Source organism: Aotus nancymaae, unplaced genomic scaffold (genome assembly GCF_030222135.1).
Source record: "Aotus nancymaae isolate 86718 unplaced genomic scaffold, 86718_ANA_hifiasm-v0.15.2.pri h1tg000041l, whole genome shotgun sequence".
NCBI classification, from domain to species: domain Eukaryota; kingdom Metazoa; phylum Chordata; class Mammalia; order Primates; family Aotidae; genus Aotus; species Aotus nancymaae.
The window spans coordinates 17,018,815-17,042,421 of NW_026988455.1; the positions used below are offsets into that span (position 1 = coordinate 17,018,815).

The window sequence follows — 23,607 nt, forward strand, 5'->3', positions numbered from 1 at the left end:
TCCATGGTATAGTAGCATACACACTGTACTTGAGTTGGAAGTCCTGGTATTTTATGACCTTGGGACAAGTCATTTGACCTTTCCAAGCCTTACCTCTGTTGCTTGTAAGGTGGGGCTTCTACTACTTACTTCTTAAGTTGGATTAAAGATGAAGTGAAATGACATAAACTCTAAAGTGCTAAACCTATCAAGAGGCTCCTACTGATTGAGAATGTTGGGAAGGCAGGTACCATGTCAGTCTTACTGCTATTGAATTTTCATGAGTTTTTGCTGGGAGTCACATTGGAAGACCAAATCAGTGAGATAACTCCGTCCTCTCTTTCCTGTCCACGGGGCAGACACTCTCAGATAGACCTGTGCACAGAGTGGTGTCAACATATCTGAAGTAATGAAAGCAATTTAGGTTTTTTTCTGAAACTTCAGTCTGTATAGAGAAACTAGGGCTGTGCATGTTTTAAGTGAAACAAACATGTACAGAAATTCAGTGTAAACACTGGAAATTTCCCTCATTAGGCAGTGAGTAGTAGGTTTTATTGGGAAAGGATTTGTCATGTTGAAAGCTATCCAAGTATAAGGCCATTGTTTGCTTTGACTATTGAAAATATGTTTGTTCAGTAAACTTTCACCTTTTTATTCAATATTACAACTTAAAAAGGGATTATTTTAATTATAGTAACACCTAATTTGATTAATGACAAGTCAAGGAGTAAAAATGAAAATAAGCAAGAAAATCTATCCATAGCAGCTGAGATGACCGTGTCAACCAATTAGAGTTTTATTCTCTTCTCTACAAAATGAGACTTTAAACATTTTGGCCATAGTGCTTATATGATATGAATCCATCAAGGAATAAATTGAGATGGAATCATGAAGAACCTTACCGTGTGTGTGTGTGTGTGTGTGTGTGTGTGTGTGTGTGTGTGTTCTTTTTATTCTGAAATAATTATAGAGTCACAGGAAGTTGCAAAAACCTGTACATTGAGGGCCCATGAACCCGTAATTTAGCTTTCCCCAATGTTAACATCTTGTCTAACCACAGTACAGTATCAAAACCAGCAATTTGACATTGGTGTAATTCACAGTTTATTCAGATTTCAGCAGTTATGTTGTGTAGTCTTATCAGTGTATCAAGATGTAATAGTCTCCCGTTGTTTGAGAGAGTATCTGGAGTTCTTTGTCTCACATCTAAGATAATTAAGAAGTGTGGACACAAGGGTAGAGTGCAAGTTTAATAAGTGAAAGAAAGTTTTTTTGTAGTGGCGAGTGAAGCCTGAATGGGTTGTCCTCTATGAGGTTGGGTCTGGGGTTTTTATGGACTGGGAAGGGGAAGGAATGTGTTTAGTCCTTAATTCTCCTGGACATGAGTAAAAGAACTTCTATCTCAGATAACAAGAGATGATTACATTTTGGTACATTGATGAGACTACAACAGTTATACATGCATTAATTTCTCTGTGCATGTGTATGCGTATAGTTCTACGTGATTTTATCATGTATGAAGCTGCCACCACCACGTTTAACCACCATCACATGAGTGAGATCCATAAATGTGCTATTGCCCCAAGGCTCCCTCACACAACTTCCTTAGAGCTCTAGCTGTGGTTTCCTCTCTCTTGCCTCTCCCCTCCATCCCTCACCTCTGGAAACCTCTCATCTCTTCTCCTTTTTGCAGTGGCATGATCTCAAGTCACTGCAACCTCTGTCTCCTAGGCTCAAGCAGTTCTCCTGCCTCAGGCTCCTGAATAGTTGGGATTACAGGTGCCCACCACCACGCCCAGCTAATTTTATTTTTCATAGAGATGGGTTTCACCACATTGGCCAGGCTGATCTCAAACTCCTGACCTCAAGTGATCCACCCACCTAGGCCTCCCAAAGTGCTGTATCTTTTCTTTTTTTTTTTTAGATTTGGATAATTTAAGAAAAGTATAAAGTATGGAAAATTAGTGTATTTGAATCATTTCAGAGAGTAGAGCAAGTTTCACAGTAGCAGATTTCAGATTTTAGCACCTTTGAAAAGAAATATTCAGAGTTAAGACAAGTGGCAACGCAAGCTGCAGGTGACCTACAGGGATACTCATCTGACTTCGGTGCAGTTCACATCACAGTGTGGTCATTTGGTTTTTTTCTCTACATTTTGAGAGTGCCACAAAACACTTAAAGAGAACGAGAAAAGAGTTCACTGAATTCGTGGCTGGTGGTTAGAGGATAAACTAGAGACAAAAGGAGAAAGGTCATAGGCTGGACTGCAGGTCAAATAGACAGTCCGAAGGCGCTGACGATGCAGTACATGGTCTTATTCTCCCATCGCACGGTGCAGCTCCCGTCAGTGGAGCTGTCCCAGAAGCAGGAACTTGCTGTATGTAATCCTGCTCCATTCTTCTGCATAATTACACAGGTCACAATGTATTTAAATGGTTTTCCCAGCTTGGTGAGTTGGCTTAAAGTTTGTTCTACTACATTTGTGGTCCATTGGTTCACTTTGCTGTGTTGATAAGCGTTACCACCAATTGCGCTTTCTATAGCCTCTTTTACAATGTTGCTCACTTCATCCACAACAAAAGCAGTCTCCTCCGCAGCCTGAGAGTCTTCCATCTTTACTCCGGCACGTCGCCTCCCTGTATCTTTTTTAAATTAGTTTTTTTTTCCACTCAGTGTAATTTCTTAGAGATTCATCCAATCTACTGTATGTATCAATAGTTTGTTCCTTTTTACTGCTGAGTAGAATTTCATGGTATGAATATACTACAGTTTGTTTAACCATTTACTACTAAAGACATTTGGACAGTTTTCCCTATTTGGCTGTTACAAATAAAACCGTTATGAACATTCATGTTCTTTTTTTTTTTGTTTATGGAGGTGGAGTCTTGCTCTGTCAGCCAGGCTAGAGTACGGTGGCACCATCATAGCTCACTGAAGCCTTGACCTCCTGGGGTCAACTGATCTTCCCACGTTGCCCTCTCAAAGTGCTAGGATTACAGGTGTGAGCCACCATACTGGGCCATCATGTACAAGTTTCTGCATGAAAATGGTTTTTTATACCCAAGACAGTACAATTGTGGAGTCATATGGTAACTCCATTTTCAGCTTAAAACTATTTCTCAGAGAAATGTAAAATGTACCATTTTACATCATGTAGTGTTACCAATCAGATGTAGTGATACCACATTATGGTTTTAATTCACATTTCTCTAGTGGCTAACTTTGTTGAATATTTTTTATGTGCTTAAGTGTCATCTGTATATCCTCTTTGAAGTGTCTGTGCATATCTTTTGCCTGTGTTCTAATTGTATTACTTGACTTTTTTTTTTGTTCTTTTTTTTTTTGTTTTTGAGACAGTCGCTCTGTTGCCCAGGCTGGAGTGCAGTGGTGTGATATCAGCTCACTGCAACCTCCACCTCCCAGGTTTAAGCGATTCTCCTGCCTCAGCCTCATGAGTAGCTGGGACTACAGGCACGTACCATCATGCCCGGTTAATTTTTGTTTTTTGGGTTTTTTTTTTTTTTTTTGAGACAGAGTCTTGCTCTGTTACCCAGGCTGGAGTGCAGTGACATGATCTTGGCTCACTGAAACCTCTGCCTCCCTGGTTCAAGCAATTTTCCTGCCTCAGCCTCTTGAGTAGCTTGGATTACAGATGCCTGCCCCCAAGCCCTACTAATTTTTGTATATTTAGTACTGAAAGAGTTTCATCATATTAGTCAGGATGGTCTTAAACTCCTGACTTCAGGTGATCCACCCACCTCAGCCTCCCAAAGTGCTGGGATTACAGGCATGAGATACCATGCCTGGCTCTATTATTTGATTTTTAATACACAGTTTTGAGAGTTTTCAATTTCAGTGATTTGTGCTCTAATCTTTAATATTTCCTTCCATTCGTTGTGGGTTTATTTTGCTCTTTTTTAAAAATTATTTTTAGATCTTTCCTTTTTTCTAATGCAGCAGTTTTATAAATTCGCTTCTCCACATTGCTTTAGCACCCACAAAATTTGCACCCACAAACTTTGATTTTTTCATTCAGTTCTGTGTGTTTTTAAATTTTTGACACTTTGATCCATGCATTATTATGCATTATTGTTTAATTTCCAAGTGTTTGGAGATTTTCTGTTACTGATTTCTTTCTAGTTTCATTCCATTATGGCTAGAAAATATATTCTCTCTGATTTCAATTATTTTAGATTTGTTAATATTTGTTTTGTGACCCAGGGTCAGTTGTGGTGAATGTTCAATGGGTGCTTGAAAAGAATATGTTTCCTACTGTTGTTGGGTAGAGTGTTCTTTAAATGCTTATTTGATCTGTTGGTTCATGGTCAGTTTTTCTAGATTCCTGCTGATTTTCTGTTAATTAGTTCTGTGAATTACTGAAAGCAAGATACTGAAGTAACCAACTACAATTATGGATTGCCAGTTTCTCCTTTTAGCTTTGCGAGTTTCTGCTTCATGTACTTTTAAGCTCTTGTTTGGTGCATACACATTTAGGATAGCTAATATCTTCTTGACAGAGTAATGTTTTTCCTTTTTCCTTTTCTTTGCTCAGAAGTCCACTTAGTCTACTTTATCTGATAGTAATATAGCCACTCCTGCTTTTTTGGATTAATGTTTGCATGATATATCTTTTTCTATCCTATTGCTTTCGACCTACCTATGTTATTATGCTTGAAGTGAATTTCTTACAGAGTTTCTTCTATATTTGAGTTGGATTTTATTTTTCAATTGGTATATTTAGGCCATTTATATTTAATATAATGATGATATGCTAGGGCTTAAGTTAGCCATTTTATTTTTGTGTTTGTTTCTCTGTCATTCTTCTGTTTCTTTTATCTTGCTTTTCATTTTGATTTTTTTTTAGCATATTGCATTTTACAGTTTTTTTAGTGGTTCCTTCATGCAATCCCATATACATTTGTAACTTATGACAGCCTACTGTTTTTGACATTTTCCCCCTTCAAAGGAAATGCAGAACTCTTCCATTTAGATCCCTTTACCTGCCTCACTTCTGAAATATATTTTGTTTTAGATGTTTCCTCTAGATACATTGAATATGACATTAGGTAGTGTTATAATTTTTGATTCAACCATAAAATGAGATTTTAAAAACCCATAAGGTGAAGAATAGTCTATTATTATTACTTCGGTTTTTACTCATTCTTTTCCTCTTTCCTTTCTGAATGTCCTAACCTTCTTCTGTTATTATCTTTTTTTTGTTAACAAGAGCTTCCTTTAACTTTTCTTTAAAGGCTGTGCTAGCAACAAATTTTCTTAATCCTTTATCTGAGAATGCCTTTATTTCCCCATTATTTCTGAAAGATTGTTTCATTGTATATAGGATTCAGGGTTGATATTTCTTTCAGCACTTGAAAATATTATGCATCTTCCTTTTGGCCTTCATAGTTTCAGATGGGAAAACACTGTCATTCAAATTAGTATTTACTTATAGGTAATGTGCAATTTCCCTTGTTGTCAAGATTTTTTTCTTTGTCTTTTGTTTTCAGAAGTTTGATCCTAATTTATCTTGGCAGGGGTTTCTTTGTGTTTATCCTATTTGGGACTTACTCAGCTTCTTGAAAGTGTAGGTTTATGTCTTTTGCCAAATTTGGGAAGTTTTAAATTCTATTCCCTTCCTCCTCTCTTTCTGAAACCGTTATGATAGGAATTTAGATCTTTTATTATTTTCCCACAGAGCCCTGAAGCAGTGTTCATTTTTTTCTATTTTCTCACTGTTGTTCAAATTGAGTAAATTTTATTGATCTACTGTCAGATTCATTGATTCTATCTCTACTGTACTATCGAGTCTCCTCAGGGCACCCAGAAGTTGGCTACATAGAGCTACTTGGAAGAAGTGGGCCCAGAAAGGGGCAGATTGAGAGACAGACGTCTTAGTGACAGCCATAAATTCTCTGAGTGGAGCAAGAAGGAAGAGTAGGGGCTGAGGACAGCTTCTATGAGATGGCCACATTTGGAGGGTGAGGAAAAAAGAAACCGTGGAGCAGGGGCTGACTTCTGTGTAGAGTGAGGTTTCTGTTGTCCTATTGTCGTTTGGCTAACTAGAATATTTTAAGCTGTTTTAGTCTTTTCTTTCTTTCTTTCTTCCTTCCTTCCTTCCTTCCTTCCTTGCTTCCTTCCTTCCTTTCAAGAGGCAGGATCTAAGAAAGCATAGTGCGTAAATTTTTAAAGAAAAAAAAAGAGGCAGGATCTTATTCTGTCACTCAGCCTGGAGTGTACTGGTACCAGAATGGCTCACTGCAATCTTGAACTCCTAGGCTCAAGTGATCCTTCTGCCTCAGCCTCTCAAGCAGGTAGGACTAGAGACACAGGCCACCTCACCTGACTAATTTTTTCTTGCTAGGTTGCCCTGGCTGGTCTTGAACTACTGGCCTCAAGCAGCCTTCTCACTTCAGCCTTCCAAAGTGCTGGTATTCCAGGGATGAGCCACCTCACCTAGATGTTATGCTATTTTCTTGATATGGTGCCTCTCTCTGCTTTGTACAATCAAATATATGACAAAATGATTGCAGTTTTTAAGCCTTGACAAGACCTTAGTGTGCTCTTATAAAAAAACTGAGGCCTAGAGTGTGAATATATTGCTAAGGTCACAAGACTATGACGTGGTAGAATGGCAACCGAACTCTAGAGTATTATTTTCTCTTAACTTTTCTTTTGTTGCTGCAGCAGGCATTTATTGAACACCCTTTTGGGTGCATTATAGGATAGAAGGGAACATAAGATACTCAAGTTGATTATAGTTTTACTGGGAAGATAAAGACCTAGGAAATAGCCAGGTAGCAGTGGAAGGCCCAATAGATGGCACACAGAATGAGTCTAGTTAGTGAGGGCATGAGAGGAGTGAAGGGGGTCCGGGAGGGCAGGTGGCCTAGTTTCATGGATGAGTCCAGACTCAAGCCTGAAAAGATAAGTATAAAATGAGGAAATGAGGAGACATTTGAGAAAAAGAGGTATATAAACCATGTTTTTAACAACCTACATATCAAATCCTGTTCATTCTTATTGGCTCATTTTGCCATGCATCCCTATAAAATGAATGATTTAGTAGGCCATCAGTCTTGTGCTTGTGTGAAGAGAGGCTTTCCAGAGCCAGTTAACCTCAGAAACATAAACCTGTTGAATATAGACAGCATTCATTCATTCAGCATCCCTTTACTGAACAGCAGCTATGTACCAAATACAGTACCAGGTATTAGAGATACAAATTGAACAAGACAGGTCTGTTGCTCTTAAGAAACCAATAATACAGAAATAACATTATTTTGTTCTTAGAAAGAAAAATGTAAAGTATGTAATTGTCTGCTTTATAAACTACTGACAGTTCATGGAACATTTGTAGAAATTAATCACATCGGAAGACTTACCAAAAATGTCAATCAGTTCATCAGATTAGAAATAAGGCTATCTTTGGTCACGCAATAAGGTAATAAAATGAGGAAATAATAAAAGAGGAACAATTTACCCCTCTCCCACCAAACCTCTCTTAACTTTTGAGTCAAAGAAGAAATTAACCCCCAAATGCAGAGTATCTAGAAAACAACATATACCTCATTATATGGAATGTCACTAAAATTGTTCTTGATGAAAAATTTATAGCCTAATGTCACTTCTGAGGTTAGAAAACAACAATAAAATCAACCTACAGAATGCAAAACAAATAAAGATCAAAGCAGATATGAATTAATTCGAAAATATGAAAGAAAAACCAGAATTGGCAAATGCATCCAAAGTTGATTTTTTGCCAAAACCAATAAAACAGAGATAACATTGGCTAACTGCATTAAAAGAGGAAAGGGAAAAACTCACTAATCCAGAAGATTAGAAATGATAAATGACAAATAATAACAGATGCAGAGGAAATTAAAAGAATCATAAATAGTACTTGGTGAACTTTTCAGCAAAGAATTTTGACAATCTAACTGAAATAAATGATTTTCTAAGAACATATGAGTCACCAAAAGTTGATACTGAAGGAACTATTAGACAGCCTAAGTAAACAATACCCATGGAAGAAAGTTAGCAAAGAAAGAATTTTCCCTGGAAAAACACCAGACCCACATAGTTTCATAAGTGAATTTGCTCAAAATTTCAATAAACAGGTAAGTTCTAAATATAAAGATATTTCCATAAAAAGGAAGGCTTTCAAATTATATTTATGAACAGCAAAATACTAATACTATAACCTGACAAGTTAGACAGAACAATAACATACTATAAGCTATTCTTATTTTTAAATATCAATGTAAAAATAATAAGCATTAACATACATAATTCAATAACATATCAAAAGCATGATAAAGCCAAACCAGATGGGCTTTACCCTAAAAGTGCAGGGATGGTTCCATCTTCAGAAATGTGTTAGGAAAATTTATATTTATAGATCAGATATGTCAAAGCTCAGTAGTTGCAAATAAGTCAGTTAACAAAATCGAAAAATATTTCTAATAAATACTTTTATAGAAAATAGGACAAGGTGATTTTTTTTTAATATTATGTGGTGTGTTTGTGTGTGTGTGTTTGTAATCAAAAGGCAGCATGAGGCTGGGTGTGGTGACTCACACCTATAATCCCAGCACTTAGGAAGACTGAGGCAGGATTGCTTGAGTCCAGGAGTTTGAGAGCAGCCTGGGCAACACAGTGAGACCTCATCTCTACAACAACAACAACAACAAAAATAGCTGGTCATGGTGGTGTGCACCTGTAGTCCCAGCTGCTCAGGAAGCTGAGGTAGAAGGATGTCTTGAACCTGCAATGTCAAGGCTGAAGTGAGCTGTAATCATGCCACTGCACTCCAGCCTGGGCAACAGAGCAAGACCCTGTCTCACACACACAAAAAGGCAAAAAAACAAAAACTAGCATTATACTTAGTAATGAAACAACAAAAGAAAATGCTATTTAAAGTTAAGATTAAAACAAGATACCTACCATCACCATCACTATATAATAGTATTTGGATTCTAGACACATGGTTAGTAAACTACCACCTGTAAGCCAACTGCCTGTGTTTTTTGTTTTTTGGTTTTTTTTTTTTTTTTTTTTGAGACGGAGTCTTACTCTGTTGCTCAGGCTGGAGTACAGTGGCACAATCTCAGCTCATTGCAGTCTCACCTCCCAGGTTCAAGCAATTCTCATGCCTCAGCCTCCAGAGTAGCCCGGACTACAGGTGCGAGCCCACACTGGGCTAATTTTTGTATTTTTAGTAGAGACGGGGTTTCACTATGTTGGCAAGGTGTGGTCTTGAACTCCTGACAGGTGATCCACATGCCTCGGCCTCCCAAACTGCTGAGATGATAGATATGAGCCCTGGTGCCTGGCCCATGCTTTTTAAATAAAATTTTATTAGAGCACAGCATTGCCCAGTCATGTATATATTGTCTGTGGCTACTTTCATGCCACAGCTGCAGAAATGAGTAGTTGTGACAGAGGTTGTATGTCATAAAGCCTAAAACGTTTACTATCCTTTTATGGAGAAAGTTTGCCTGTCTCTGTTCTAGACGATGCTAATAGATAAATAAATTAGAGATAGAATTATTGAAAGGAGGAAGCAAAATTATTATTATTTTCAGAGGATGCATAGGAAAACCAAGATGATCAACTGAATGGAAAATAGACACAATACAACTCGATAAGATGGATGGTCACAAAATAAACTTCTTAAAAATCATTCACTTTCTGATTTGCAGACAAACAGTTATAGTGGAAGAAAAGCTCCCATTTAGAAAAGCACAGAAAAGAAATGCTTATGAGTCTATATGATATGAATAAATTATGGAATAAATAAATAAGGGAGAATTTCCTGTGCTGAATTCCAAATACTGCGTGTAGATGCTCCCCTTCCGAGGAGCTGGGACATAATGCCCCACCTCTTAAGTGTGGACTGTGCATAGTGACTTCCTTCCAAAGGTCACAGTAGGGAAAGTGAGGGGAAAGAATAGCTTCACAGTGGAGAAGCCTGATAGACTGGACTGCAGGGTCAGCTGGGTGATCAAGGTTGACATCAACAGTGATGTCATGTTGACAGCAGGTCCCTTGATGTGATGTGATAAGAATGGCACTTTATGTCTCATTCTTCCTCCTACAAACCTACAACCCGTGTCTAACTATGTGGAAAACATCAGACAAACCCAAATTCAAGAACATTCTGTAAAGTACTTAACCGTTACACCTTAAAACTGTCAAGATCATCAAAATCTAGGAATGTCTGAGAAACTGCCCCAACCAAGAGAAGCCTAAGGAGACATGAAAACTAAATGTTGTATGGTATTCTGGTAAAAACTAAGGAATTCTGAATAAACTATGGACTTTAATAATGACATATTAATATTAGTTAATTGTATTAGTATTGTACATTGTGACAGTGTCTCACAACTTTTGTGTTTCTGTTTTTGATTTGTTTTTAACTTTTGTGTTTCTAAAATTAAAGTAAAATGTTTATTTAAATAAAAAAATAACAAAAATTGAATGTGAAACCTCAGGTGCATAGGTTGTCCTCAGTAAACTTCCCCAGTCATGTACATGTAAATATATATTTTTGAAAAGTTTTTGGCATGCGCGGGCCGCTTGGCGCCAATTGCTGACCGCCACAGCCAGGACCGGCTTCGCGGGTTCCCCGGCGGTGCGCATTCGCTGCCTCCTCGGCTCCGGGATGCTCCGCCAGAAGACGCTTTACTCCTTCTCCCCTAGTCCCGCCAGGAAGCGACGCGCCCCCAGCCCCGAGCCGGCTGACCTGGGGACTGGCGTGGTGACTGTGGCTGAAGAGAGCGGAGATGCGGCGGCCAGCTCCGCCAAGAAGGCCCGGGCCGAGCAGGATGAGCCCAGGACGCCACCCTCCTCGCCGCTGAGCGCGGAGCAGTTGGACCGGATCCAGAGGAACAAGGCCGCGGCCCTCCTCAGACCCGCGGCCGGCAACGTGCCCGTGGGCTTTGGGGAGAGCTGGAAGAAGCACCTCAGCGGGGAGTTCAGGAAACCGTATTTTATCAAGCTAATGGGATTTGTTGCAGAAGAAAGAAAGCATTACACGGTTTATCCACCCCAACACCAAGTCTTTACCTGGACCTAGATGTGTGCCATAACAGATGTGAAGGTTGTCATCCTGGGGCAGGATCCATATCATGGACCTAATCAAGCTCATGGGCTCTGCTTTAGTGTTCAAAGACCTGTTCCGCCTCCGCCCAGTTTGGAGAACATTTATAAAGAGCTATCTACCTACATAGAGGGTTTTGTCCATCCTGGCCATGGAGATTTATCTGGGTGGGCCAAGCAAGGTGTTCTGCTACTCAACTCTGTCCTCGCGGTTCGGCCACATCAAGCCAACTCTCATAAGGAGAGAGGCTGGGAGCAATTCACCGATGCAGTTGTGTCCTGGCTAAATCAGAACGTGAATGGCCTTGTTTTCTTGCTCTGGGGCTCTTATGCTCAGAAGAAGGGCAGTGCCATTGATAGGAAGTGGCACCATGTCCTACAGACGGCTCATCCCTCCCTGTTGTCAGTATATAGAGGGTTCTTTGGATGTAGACACTTTTCTAAGACCAATGAGCTGCTGCGGAAGTCTGGCAAGAAGCCCATTGACTGGAAGGAGCTGTGATCAGCAGCTGAGGGGTGGCCTGTTTCCACTGGTTTCTTTTGAGAAGCTGCTGTTAACGTTTTTGTCAGTTACGAAGTTCCATTGAAAATTTTCCTATTAATTCTTAAGTACTCTGCATAAGGAGGAAAAGCTTCCAAAAAGCAGCCATGAACCAGGCTGCCCAGAAATGGCAGCTGTATTCAGCCACAAACAGCAAAGGCTACCCTTTGACCAAATGTCTTTCTCTGCAACATGGCTTCAACCTAAAATACGCCAACTTGTCAGAAGACAGATGAGGTCAAATACTCAGTTGGCTGTCTTTGTCTCCCTTGCCTTTTATGGTGGACGGGAGGAGATATGCATCTTTTAGGCACAGCCCTAGTTTGGTGCCTGCTGTTCATAGTTTTGCCTGTTTCAGTGACAGGTGTTGGGGTGTTATTGCTTAGAAAGGTCCCCTTAGCCCTGCAGGGCAGGCATGCTAGTCTCTGCCTGTTCCACTGCCCCCTTGATCTTTGAAGGAGTCCTCAGGCCCCTCAAAGCATAGGGATGTTTTGCAAATTTCCAGAATCTGGCCCAGAAATTAGGGCTCAATTTCCTGATTGTAGTAGAGGTGAAGATGCTGATTGCTGTGAGCCCTGTCAGATGGGCTGAGGGAAGTAAGCTAGGTCTTGTTATCCCTTGAATGTTGGTGAAATAAGCAGTGGAATTTGAACAAGGAAGAGAAGAGGGAATTTTGTCTTTATTGGGTCGGGATGATTTTCTCCTCAGGTTATCTCCAGTTGGGGTTTTTAGGGCACCACGGACTATCAAGTGCTGTTTTTTTACCGACTGAAATCACTTTGGGATATTTTTTTCTGCAACACTGGAATGTTTTAGTTTTTTAAGAAGTACTCATGCAGATATATATATATATATATATATATTTTTTTTTTTTCCCCCAATCCTTTTTTTAAGAGACAATCTTTATTGGGTCTACACCTCCATCCTTGATCTTGTTAGTGATGCTGTTTTTGCTGTTAGTCGGGTTAGAGTTGGCCCTACGTGTGATTTGGTAATAAAAGATTGTTAAAAATTAAACCAGGAGAATTGCCTGAACCCAGGAGGTGGAGGTTGCGGTGAGCCGAGATTGTGCCATTGCACTCCAGCCTGGGTAACAAGAGTGAAACTCTGTCTTGAAAAAAAAAAAAAAATTAAAAAAAAGAAAAAGAAAAAAAAGTGTTTAAAAATTCATCTAAAAAAATAAACGTGAAGGTGAATGGGAAAAAATTTTTGAAGAGTGATGATGAGGGATTCTGTTATATGTCTATCTAAAACATGTTATAAAGATATATTAATCAGAATAGTTTGTTACTTGAGAAGTTAAGCATTTGAAATGTAAAATAATGAAACTCAAAAATAAAGTCAAATACATTTAGAATTTTTATATGATAAAGGAGCATTTCAAATTAGTGAAGAAAGATGGACTGAGCAATAAATATTATTGAGACACCTGATTCACAATTTAGAAATGTAGCCACATACCATATTTCTTTCACTAAAATAAATTCCAGATCAAATATTACATGTAAAAAAGCACATCAAACCACAGTAGTAAACAAACATGAATAAATAAATGTATTCTTGATATGTGGGAAACTTTTTGCTGTTAGAAAGTAAAGTTCAAAAGCTGTAAAGAGAAATAGTGATAAACATGTTTATATATATAAAAACTTCAAACTTCTCATTGAAAAAAATACAAAGCAATACAACAAATGAAAGGGGGTGTATACAAATAAAGGGCTAAGTTTGTTTTTTTATCAAGGGTTCTAACAAATTTTTTAATACATATCTCTCTCCCCAAATAAAAATATAACTCTTTAGTAAAGTTGGCAAATGAAACTGCCATTCTTATTTGTTTTTTGTGGGGATAGAAATTGTTGCAACTTCTTTGAGGGCCACTTGCAGTATTTACAGAGCTTTTAAAAGTATGCTTTTCCTTTTCTTTTTCTTTTTTTTTTTGATATGGAGACTCACTCTGTCACTTAGGCAGGAGTGCAGTGGCACCATCTCAGCTCATTGCAACCTCCGCCTCCCAGGTTCAAGCGATTCTCCTGCCTCAGCCTCCTGAGTAGCTGGGATTACAGGTGCTAGCCACCATGCCTGGCTAATTTTTGTATTTTTAGTAAAGATGGGGTTTTGCTATGTTGGCCAGATTGGTTTTGAACTCCTGACCTCAGGTGATCCACCCGCCTTGGCCTCCCAAAATGCTGGGTTTACAGGCATGAGCCACCGCGCCCAGCCTGAAGGTATGCTGTCTTTCACCCAGCACTTCCACTACTAGGAATTTCACCAAAGTGTAGGTAGATAAATGAGCAAGAATGTTCACTTCAGCCTTGCTGGTAATAGCAAAGTTCTGGAAACCACCTAAGTGTCTCTCATGAGGGGCCAGGATATGTGCATTCTGGTGCACCATTCAGTGGAATTCTGTGCCACCTTTAAAAAGAATGAGGCTGGCCGGGGGAGGTGGCTCACGCCTGTAATCGCAGCACTTTGGGAGGCTGAGGCAGGCAAATCACCTGAGATCAGGAGTTCAAGACCAGCCTGGCAAACATGGTGAAACCCCCATCTCTACTAAAAATACCAAAATTAACCAGGTATGGGGTGCCTGTAATCCCAGCTACTCAGGAGGTTGAGGCAGGAGAATTGCTTGAATCCAGGAGGTGGAGGTTTCAGTGAGCCAAGATCACACCATTGCACTTCAGCCTGGGCAACAGAGCAAGACTCTGTCTCAAAAATAAATAAATAAAAATAAACAAAAAATAAAAAGAACAAGGTAGACCAAATGTAGGAGAAGCTCTTAGGTACAGTATCAGCTAAAGAAACGAAGTGCAATGCTCACATGCATTTGTCCTTATTGCCCTAAAATATTTTCTGGAGTAATTCATAATACATTTTTAACACTGGTTGCCTTGGAGGAGAAAGAGTCCAAGTGGAGGACTGTTGGGAAGAGAATTTGCCTCTTCATTTGCTATTTTTTTAATATTGACTTTTTTTAAAAAATGGTATAACTATTAGCTTATTAATTATTAAAATTATGAAGGCCAGGCACAGTGGCTCACACTTTTAATCCCAGCACTTTGGGAAGCTAAGATGGGAGAATTATATGAGCCCAGGAGTTTGAGACCAGCCTGGGCAACAAAATGAAACTGCATCACTACAAAAAAATTAAAAATTAGCCCGATGTGGTGGTGTGCACCTGTAGTCCCAGCTACTTGGGAGGCTGAGGTGGGACAATTGCGTGAGCCGGGGATGTTAAAGCTGCAGTGAGCTGTGATCGTACCACTGCACTCCAGCCTGGGTGTCAGAGTGAGACCCTATCTAACAAAAAACAAAACAAAACTAAAAAAAGAAATATAAAATTATGAGAAGAAATTGGAACAAAGTACAGATAACCGTTTTCAATAAGCATTACAAAGTTTTTAAATGTAGGTTGCTTGAGTCCTAACTTACTGACTATATAATTAGAATTATTGAGTTACTGAGTTAAATTTAGCCCAAAGCAGGTTAATGTGTTACCCGCTTCCCCCCGACCCCAGCCAAATACATAGATTCAGGTAAACTTTTTGAAATACTGAACTATGAGTCCATGAGTCACAGTTCATAGAGTCCTATGGACTTGAAGGACATGGAGGGGTCTGGGGAACCCAGGTTAGAAACCACAATTATAACATGAAGAACACTGGGCTGGGGGTGGTCAGAGGATGAAGGCCGGCTGACTGTTGGCCACAACCAACTAGCTAGCTGTGTGACCTACCCTCTCAGCCTGAGTTTTCTCATCTGTGAAATGAGATTATGGGTAAATGGAGGTGGTAAAAGACCCTTCTAGCAACCAAATTCCGTGATTTATGAATATTGTAACCTGTAAACTTTCAATGGCACCAAGGTGATTGTGAGGACCACAGTAACCTGCTAATGTAAGCACTGTTCTTCAAGTCACAGTTTCAGGGCCAAAACACCATCACCCCCAGGTCCTCAAGTAATTCTCCTCAGTAGATGATATTCTACTGAGGCTGGCGATTTCTTCAGCCTTTGGGATGGTGACTGCAGAGTTCCTTTTTCTCACCATCTTTAGCCTTCTGGGTATTCCTCATGCTTTGTCCTCTCTCAGGAGAATCTCTTGCCTCATCATCCTCTTCTTCTTCCTGATGTATCACTGCCTCTGTCCTGTCTGACATTAGAAAAGTGTTTTATTGTGCTCGAGTATGGGAATAGTATCGTCTTTGGAATAGTATCCGATATGAATAATTCTTTGAAACATTTTTCTCTGCATGTCTGTATCTTAGTCAACTTTCAGTTTCTCCCTACTTGAGGAGAGTGGGGCACGTAGATAATCCAAATGTCATCTATATTTGGCTTTTAGAGTATGTTTTCTACTTAGCTGTGAGTTCTGGATAAATCTGTGATTCTGGGAACTGACTTTAAACAAAATCACGAAGCTTTGCAGTGAAGACACATCTGACTCACAAGTAAGTTGAATGCTTTCCAAGGGCCCATTTTCTTGTTTAGAACTTGCTCAACTCTTTCCTACAATAATGCTGTGCTTGATTCGATCGACCACTTTCTCTCAGATCCTGGCAAACTGACCATTCCAATATCCCCTCCTGTTAAGAGGTGGTATTTCAAAAGCCTCTTTGGCTTTTTATTTGTAACTCATGCAAAGTTGAATAAATAATATGAAACATCATTTCAGTAAGTGGTTGGGGGGGAGACATTATCAAAACAATTAAAGTAGAATGTGTTTTTTACCTACTGTCAGTAAGCAAGAAATCAAAATTTCATAATCATCTCTGACTCATGTGGAGTTGACTTATATTTATGGCCCGAAACAGCTTTTAATGAAGAATGGCCAAAAAATAGAGTAATCAAATTTGCTCATATTAAATAAGAATCGATTAATTCTTCCTCTGAGCCCCCATAGCAAGAATATATTTTTTCAATGTAGTGGTTTTAATCATCTAACCTACAATAGTATAGCATAGTATAGTATAGTACAGTACATGTTTTAAATGGGAGGATGGGCACTGTCTTTATTCATCCTTAAGTTCCTGACACCTGGCTCAAGGTTCCAGGTGATCAGTGTTCATCTGGTATTTGTTAAATGTGGGATTTCTCTCCTGAGTGTGGGATTAACCCTTGAGTCCTTAGGACTCCCTGCTGCTTCTCAGTACCTCACACCTTTTGCTAGTCACAAGAGAAAAAAGAAAAACAAAAAGCCTTGCATCTTCAACCACCTTCATTTACAATGCATATACTTTTCACTTAGAAAAGTGCTAAGAAGGCTGGGTGCAGTGCAGTGGCTCCTGCCTGTAATCCCAGCACTTTGGGAGGCTAATGTGGGCGGGCACTTGAGCCCAGGAGTTCAAGAGCAACCTGGCCAACATAGTAAAACCCTCTCTCTACTAAAAATACAAAAACTTAGCTGGGCGTGGTGGAGCACACCTGTAATCCCAGCTATTCTGGAGGCTAAGGATGCAGTGAGCTGAGATCACGCCACTGCACTCCAGCCTGGGTGACAGAGTAAGACTGTCTCAAAAAAAAAAAAGAGAAAGTGCTAAGAAAATACTGTAATGTGCATATGAATGAACTGAGGATCTTGTTAAAATGCAGATTTCGATTCAGCAGTTCTGAGAAGAGGCTAAGATTCTTCATTTGTAATAAGAGCCATTGGGATGTCTAGACCACACTTTGAGTATCAAGAACTTCAAGTTGACTTGTGTATGTTGCTAACTGACTGAGTTTAAGCAGGGAGGAAAGACATGGTTTAGCTTTCCGGTGAGTATGTCATTTAATATTTCTTACACACAGAGAAGGGGTGAGGAAGGATTAACAGGGGCCCGTGTGAATGATGTTCAGCAGGTGAGAAAGGAAACTAATGAAGCTGGCTGTATCTTGCTTTATGTGCTGTGCCCTAGCTCAGCAAACTGATCTGGAGTGGGGGTAGGGTGGACAGGGTCAACTGCTAAACCACAGTTTACTGCAAGGGTGAGACAGCAGCTGTTTAACATCTACCCCAACACCACACCCCCTCTGAGGACTAGAAGCATAAGAATGTATTGTATCCAAAAGAAATGGTCAGGAATGGTAGTTTAGACCCTGTCTCAAATACCAGTTGCCTAGTTGAGAAGTTACTCAAGACATTAGTACTAGTGATTGTGTTATTTTTCTTCTGCAAAGATGTGTTTATCTGTCTCATTTGTCACAATTTATGTACATACATTTTCTGGTCTTCAGTTTCCTAGAATTTTCTTAGACATATGCTGCGTGTGTGTGTGTGTGCTCTTCTGGGTCTCTGGGTCTCTGTGTCATTTGAAAGAGAATTTAAAGCTTTTTAAAAAATCTTTATTTTTGTTTTTGTTTTTTGAGGTGGTGTCTTGCTCTGTCTCCCAGGCTGGAGTGCAGTGTCTCGATCTTGGCTCGTTGCAACCTCTGACTCCCAGATTCAAGTGATTCTCCTGCCTCAATCTTCCTAGTAGCTGGGATTACAGGCACCTGCCACCATGCCCGGCTAATTTTGTCTTTTTTGTGAAGATGGGGTTTCACTATGTTGGCCAGGCTGGTCTTAAACTCCTGACCTCAAGTGATCCGCTCACTTCATCCTCCCAAAGTGCTAGGATTACAGGTGTGAGCCACCATACCCGGCATTAAAATCTTTTTTTTTTGATAGCCTTTTGCATTTCCGGTTTCTTGAAGTATCTCTGCTTGTTTGCTTCTGTATCAAAGATTGTAACAGGCCCCATTATGGGAGAAAGTGGTAGCAAATGGATCTGTCTTACATAGCAGGTGTCATCTTCATCATCTCTTTATGGTGATCGAATTGGTTGAAGATATGTGGAAATCCAACTAGATACACTTTCTTTTTTTTTTTTTGAGACGGAGTTTTGCTCATGTTACCCAGGCTGGAGTGCAATAGCGCGATCTCAGCTCACCGCAACCTCCGCCTCCTGGGTTCAAGCAATTCTCCTGCCTCAGCCTCCTGAGTAGCTGGGACTACAGGCATGCACCACCATGCTCTGCTAATTTTTTATGTGTTTAGTAGAGACAGGGTTCCACCATGTTGACCAGGATGGTCTTGATCTCTTGACCTCATGATCCACCCGTCTCGGCCTCCCAAAGTGCTGGGATTATAGGCGTGAGCCACTGCGCCCAGCCTAGATACACTTTCAAAAATATCACCTGCCAGTGCAGTGGCTCACACTTATAATTCCAGCACATTGGGAAGGCTGAGGTGGGAAGATTCCTTGAGGCCAGGAGGTCAAGACCAGCCTGGGCAATGTAGCAAGGTGTGGTGGCATGCACCCGTAGTCCTTGCTTCATGGAGGACTGAGTCAAGAGGATTGCTTGAGCCCAGCCATTCCAGTGAGCTAATTAGCCAGGCTGGTGGTGGGTGGCTGCAATCACAGTTACTTGGGAGGCTAAGGCAAGAGAATCACTTGAACTCAGGAGGCGGAAGTTGCAGTGAGCTGAGATCGCACCATGGCACTCCAGCCTGGGCAACAGAGCAAGATGCTGTCTCAAAAAAAGAAGTTTTTTTTTAAGGGTTACAGTGAGCTATGTTTGTGCCACTGCGTTCCAGCTTGGGTAACAGAGCAGGACTCTGTTTCTTTAAAAAAAAAAAAATTTTTTTCTAAAACACTTGTGATTGCCATTTGACGACTGCATACTGTAACTACTCAGTTTAGCCTTCCTTTCATCTGAAATAGTGTCCTTTGCTGCATCTGCATTTGATCTGTCCCAAAGCTCAACTAAATTAATCCCTCCAAAAGTAAAGGAGATAAAATCAATTAATCTGAGGGAAGCCTGACCAAGGCATTCATGTATCAAAAATATATGGAATACTCACTGCACACGTGACACCAGAAATCCTACAGCTTCCCTGCAAAGTGGCTGTGGTTTTCATTTCAATGATAGGAAACTGAGGCCCAGAGTGTCAAAGAACATGGGGCACTAGGTGTTATTTGAAGCAGTTTTTTCAAAAAAGTCACAGAGATAGATTACTCAGAGCCTCTCCCTCACAACCTGCAGCTAGAGCTCTTCATCTTGGCATCTGTAAGTTGTTTCCTTTGGGCTTTTTAAAAAATCTTCCTGAATTGTGGAATGGGATAGTTTCAGTTAAAATATCATTTTTTAAAAATCATGACCAATAATAAAAATCACGAAGATCCTATCATATATTTCATACCTTTAAGAATTTCGTTTTGCTCTAATTTGTCTTACTGGACTAAATGATTTCTAAGTTCTTCTCTGGGACTTCAATTTTGTGTTTCGAGTTTCTTATCCATCTGAAAGCCATATATTTGGGTTAAACCAGTGAACTCTTTATTAGCAATAGGTGTCTTTGTAGAATTTCTAGTAGTTTGGAAGGATTTGAATGTAGTAGAATCATAGCACGTATTTCAGCTGCTTTATTAGCATTCTTGCTAAGGGGAGTTTATTGTTCCAGTTTTAGTCATTATAATACAGCCCTGTTTAATATTGCATGATCTGTGGGTTGCCATAAACTTGGTACAAATTGGAGTGCTGATATAACATGAAATGAAGCGCCTTGTCTGAATGTTGCTTTTGTTTTGCATTTAACAAATTAGTATGTTGACATTTGTCACTGATGGATTTCATTATTTGCTAAAAGGGTTTTAGGGGGTTTGACAGCATGAATGGTTTGTCTTACAGACTTTTGAGAATTGATAAAAGCATCTTTGTTCTTTGTACAAAAGCACAACAGATATCGTATTGATGGACACACAAAAAGGGATAGCTGTGTAGCTGCAACATAAAATAAACCAAGAAAATAATTTTTGAGTTGCTACTTACTCTTTTATGTGATTTCTTCTTCTCATCCTTTTTTTCCTGATTAAAGAATGAGTTTCGTTCATCTCAATAACAAGCTCAAGAGCAATCAGTAATCTTTCAGAAAAGTTAAAATATTGGCTTCTTTATGCTCCACTTACATATTGTATAAGGCAGATTATTTTAAAACATTATAAACACAGTTATGGTTGGGATTGCATTAAATAACTGTTCCAAATTCTCAGATAACAGAGGGTAAGATGGCAAGAGTTGCATAAAATAAAAAAAAAGATGAAAATTTTGATTTCAAATTCCAGTTTTATCAAAATGTAAATATACATGTTCTTCTTTCATTCTGTAGTTACATTTAGAGGGATAGCCTCAGCATTCAAATGTACCTTCCTGTACATACCATTGAGCCCTTATTGGAAGTTGCTCACCTCACACGTTAGCCCCAGTCTTGTTAAAATCTGTTATAAAATATACTCTGGAAAACACACACACTCACGCTCACATTCACAGAGGACTTCCAGTAAAGCCTTGCTAGAAAATGACAAACAATGAAATCTATCAGTGATCAGATGATAACACCCATCACTCAAAACTGCCAACACTCAGACTAAAGCAGTCAGACACTGTGAGGAACCATCCATCATCCCTGTCATTTCTCCAGGGAGTGCAGAAGGGGCTGGGGGCCCTGCAGTGGACAGAAGCGACAGCAGATCATGCAGCAGAATGCAGATATGACCTCAAGTTTCTACTGTGAAAATGTGAGAACCAAGACAGGGAAAGAAATGAATAGCTAAATAAAGAATAAAAAAATATAGAATTTTGTTTATCGACTGGGCCCAGTAGCTCATGCCTATAATCCCAACACTTTAGGAGGCTGAGGTGGGAGGATCACTTAAGCCCAGGAGTTCAAGACCAGGCTGGACAACATAGTGAGACCCTGTCTCTGGCCGGGCACAGTAGCTTACACCTGTAGTTCCAGCACTTTGGGAGGCCAAGGCGGGTGGATCACTGGAGCCCAGGAGATTGAGACCAGCCTGGGCAACATGGTGAGACTGTCTCTACAAAAAAAGGGAAAATTAACTGGGTGTGGTGATGCACGTCAGTAGTCCCAGCTACTTGGGGCTGAGGTGGGAGGATTATCTGAGCCAAGGAGGTCAAGGCAGCAGTGAGACACTGCACTACAGCCTGTGTGACAGAGCAAGACACTGTTTCAAAAAAATAATAAGAGAGAGACCCTCTCTATATAAAGATTTTAATAAAATTAACCAGATGTAGTGGCAAGCACCTATAGTCCCAGCTACTCAGGAGGCTGACATAGGAGGATTGCTTGAACCCAGGAGTTCAAGGTCACAGTGAACTGTGATCGCACCCCTGCCCTCCAATCTGGGTAACCGAGTGAGACCCTGTCTTTAAAAACTTAAAAAATATTTTTGTTTATTGAATGTCTCTTCCTGCTACACTGTGACCGTGACCTTCCTAAGGACCCCAGTCCACCTCAGTTTGGTTTGCTAATATATTCCAAGCCTTTAGCACAGAGCATGGCAACATAGGCTCTCAGTTAATATTTGCTGAATCATGAATGGTGCAGTAGCATTGTCCACTTTCTCTTTTTTTTTTTTTTTTTTGAGACAGAGTTTTGCTCTTATCTCCCAGGCTGGAGTGGTTGCCCTCTCAGCTCATGGCAACCTCCTGGGTTCAAGCAACTCTCCTGCCTCAGCCTCCCGAGTGCTGGGATTACAGGTGTGTGCCACCAAGCCCAACTAATTTTGTATTTTTAGTAGAGACGAGGTTTCTCCATGTTAGTCACGCTGGTCTCGAACTTCCGACCTCAGGTGATCTGCCCGCCTCGGCCTCCCAAAGTGCTGGGAGTACAGGCGTGAGCCACCACGCCTGGCCAGCACTGTCCACTTTCTATGTCCTGTTTGCCCAACCCAGTCTTGGCCTTAGGTTTGTATTCTCTGAATGAAATCACCTGGTGAACCACAGACACGGAGCTGTTCCCCCCATGTGCTCCTCCAGCTGATATTAGAAAGGAGAGCTGGACCCGAGTTTTCGGCTCTGCTGCATCACTGGCTTTCTATTCCAGGTTGGTCTTTTCCTCTTTCTGAGCCTTTGTTTCTCACCTGAAGGGAACAAAAGTCCACAACCTTCACAAAGCTATTGAGATTCAACTAAAAAGAGAGAAAAGATGGATGTGAAGGGCCTCTAGAAATAAGGTTATTAGTAATTTCCCAAGGAAAGCACAGTCCTATGAGTGACATCACCGTATTTTAAAATCAGACACATTGGTTTCCTGCAGACACAGAGAAGACCCACACCTGCAGGCATGTGCGGAGCATGTGAACAGCCCTGCTCTGGGATTTCTGCACATTGCTTCTCAGGCTTCTCTGAAGAGTAGGAAACTGAAGAACTGAGAGACCCAGGGGCTGGTCTGCAGATCAAGTGCAGCTGCTGTGTTTCAAGGAGAGCTGTCTTTTGTATGTAGACAGTGTTGGCCTCAGAGACCAGCCAGGAGAAGGCTGGCTGGGTGGGCACAGAGTCAAGCAGCAGGGGACAGAGTCATACATCAGGTTGTTTTCTGTGGGAAAAGGTGTAAGGAGGAAAGGCCTGCCTGGTTTTGTGCCCCTTTACACACATGCATGTGTGCACACACATATGCACACCCTCCCCCACACTAGCCTCCCCAGAGCCTCTTCCCCAGCAACACCTCCAGCCTCAGGGTATCAGCAGTAGAGCCCAGTTCTCCTTCTAGGCATATGGGAGCCTCCCTTGGAGCAACCCCTCTTCAGACTAGAATTTGAGGCATGACCCTCTCAACAGCTGACCAAGGTGCAGGCAGCTAGCTGGCTTTGGGAAGGCAGCATGGCCTGCAGAGTGGGCTGCCTGGCAAATCCAAGGGCAAGATTAGTCCCCAGTCTGCTCTGGGCCTGTTTCCTCATTTGCTCTTTGGAGGTGGAGGTTACACTAAGTGCCCTTCAAATTCCTTTCCAGCTCTATTCTTTGAACTCCTGATTTCTTCCTTTCCAACTTATGGAAATTATTTTCCCCACTTTTCCTGAGAGGGGAAGTGTAAGACACCAGGCTGTCTCTGACAACTGCCAAAGTGGCTGTTTTTTAATGGAAAGTCAGCTTCCTTCTCGGGTTGCTTAACGGAGCAGAAGCTTCTCGAGAACAGAGAAGCCTAATGTTTCCCTCTGGTTTTTTGACGTCAT

At 40.6% G+C, this 23,607-nt stretch overlaps 3 protein-coding genes across 19 annotated transcripts in view; 2 read left to right on the plus strand and 1 right to left on the minus strand.

Moving 5' to 3' along the window:
- Positions 1 to 23,607, plus strand: part of AOPEP (aminopeptidase O (putative)) — a 358,110-nt gene that overhangs the window by 158,926 nt on the left and 175,577 nt on the right. The gene's annotated exons all lie outside the window — the stretch shown is intronic.
- LOC105723769 (dynein light chain Tctex-type 1-like) lies at positions 1,917 to 2,610 on the minus strand. The gene has a single exon (XM_064361267.1). The coding sequence runs from the start codon at positions 2,590 to 2,592 to the stop codon at positions 2,251 to 2,253; it is 342 nt and encodes a 113-aa protein (XP_064217337.1). The 5' UTR covers positions 2,593 to 2,610; the 3' UTR covers positions 1,917 to 2,250.
- Positions 10,643 to 11,828, plus strand: LOC105723768 (uracil-DNA glycosylase-like). Its single transcript, XM_012461959.3, is given in 1 exon segment — positions 10,643 to 11,828. A coding segment is annotated over 1 exon segment (939 nt). The 3' UTR covers positions 11,582 to 11,828.

Coding starts and splice junctions, on each gene's coding strand:
- LOC105723769 (XM_064361267.1), bottom strand. CDS start 2,592: ATGGAAGACTCTCAGGCTGCGGAGGAGACTGCTTTTGTTGTGGATGAA.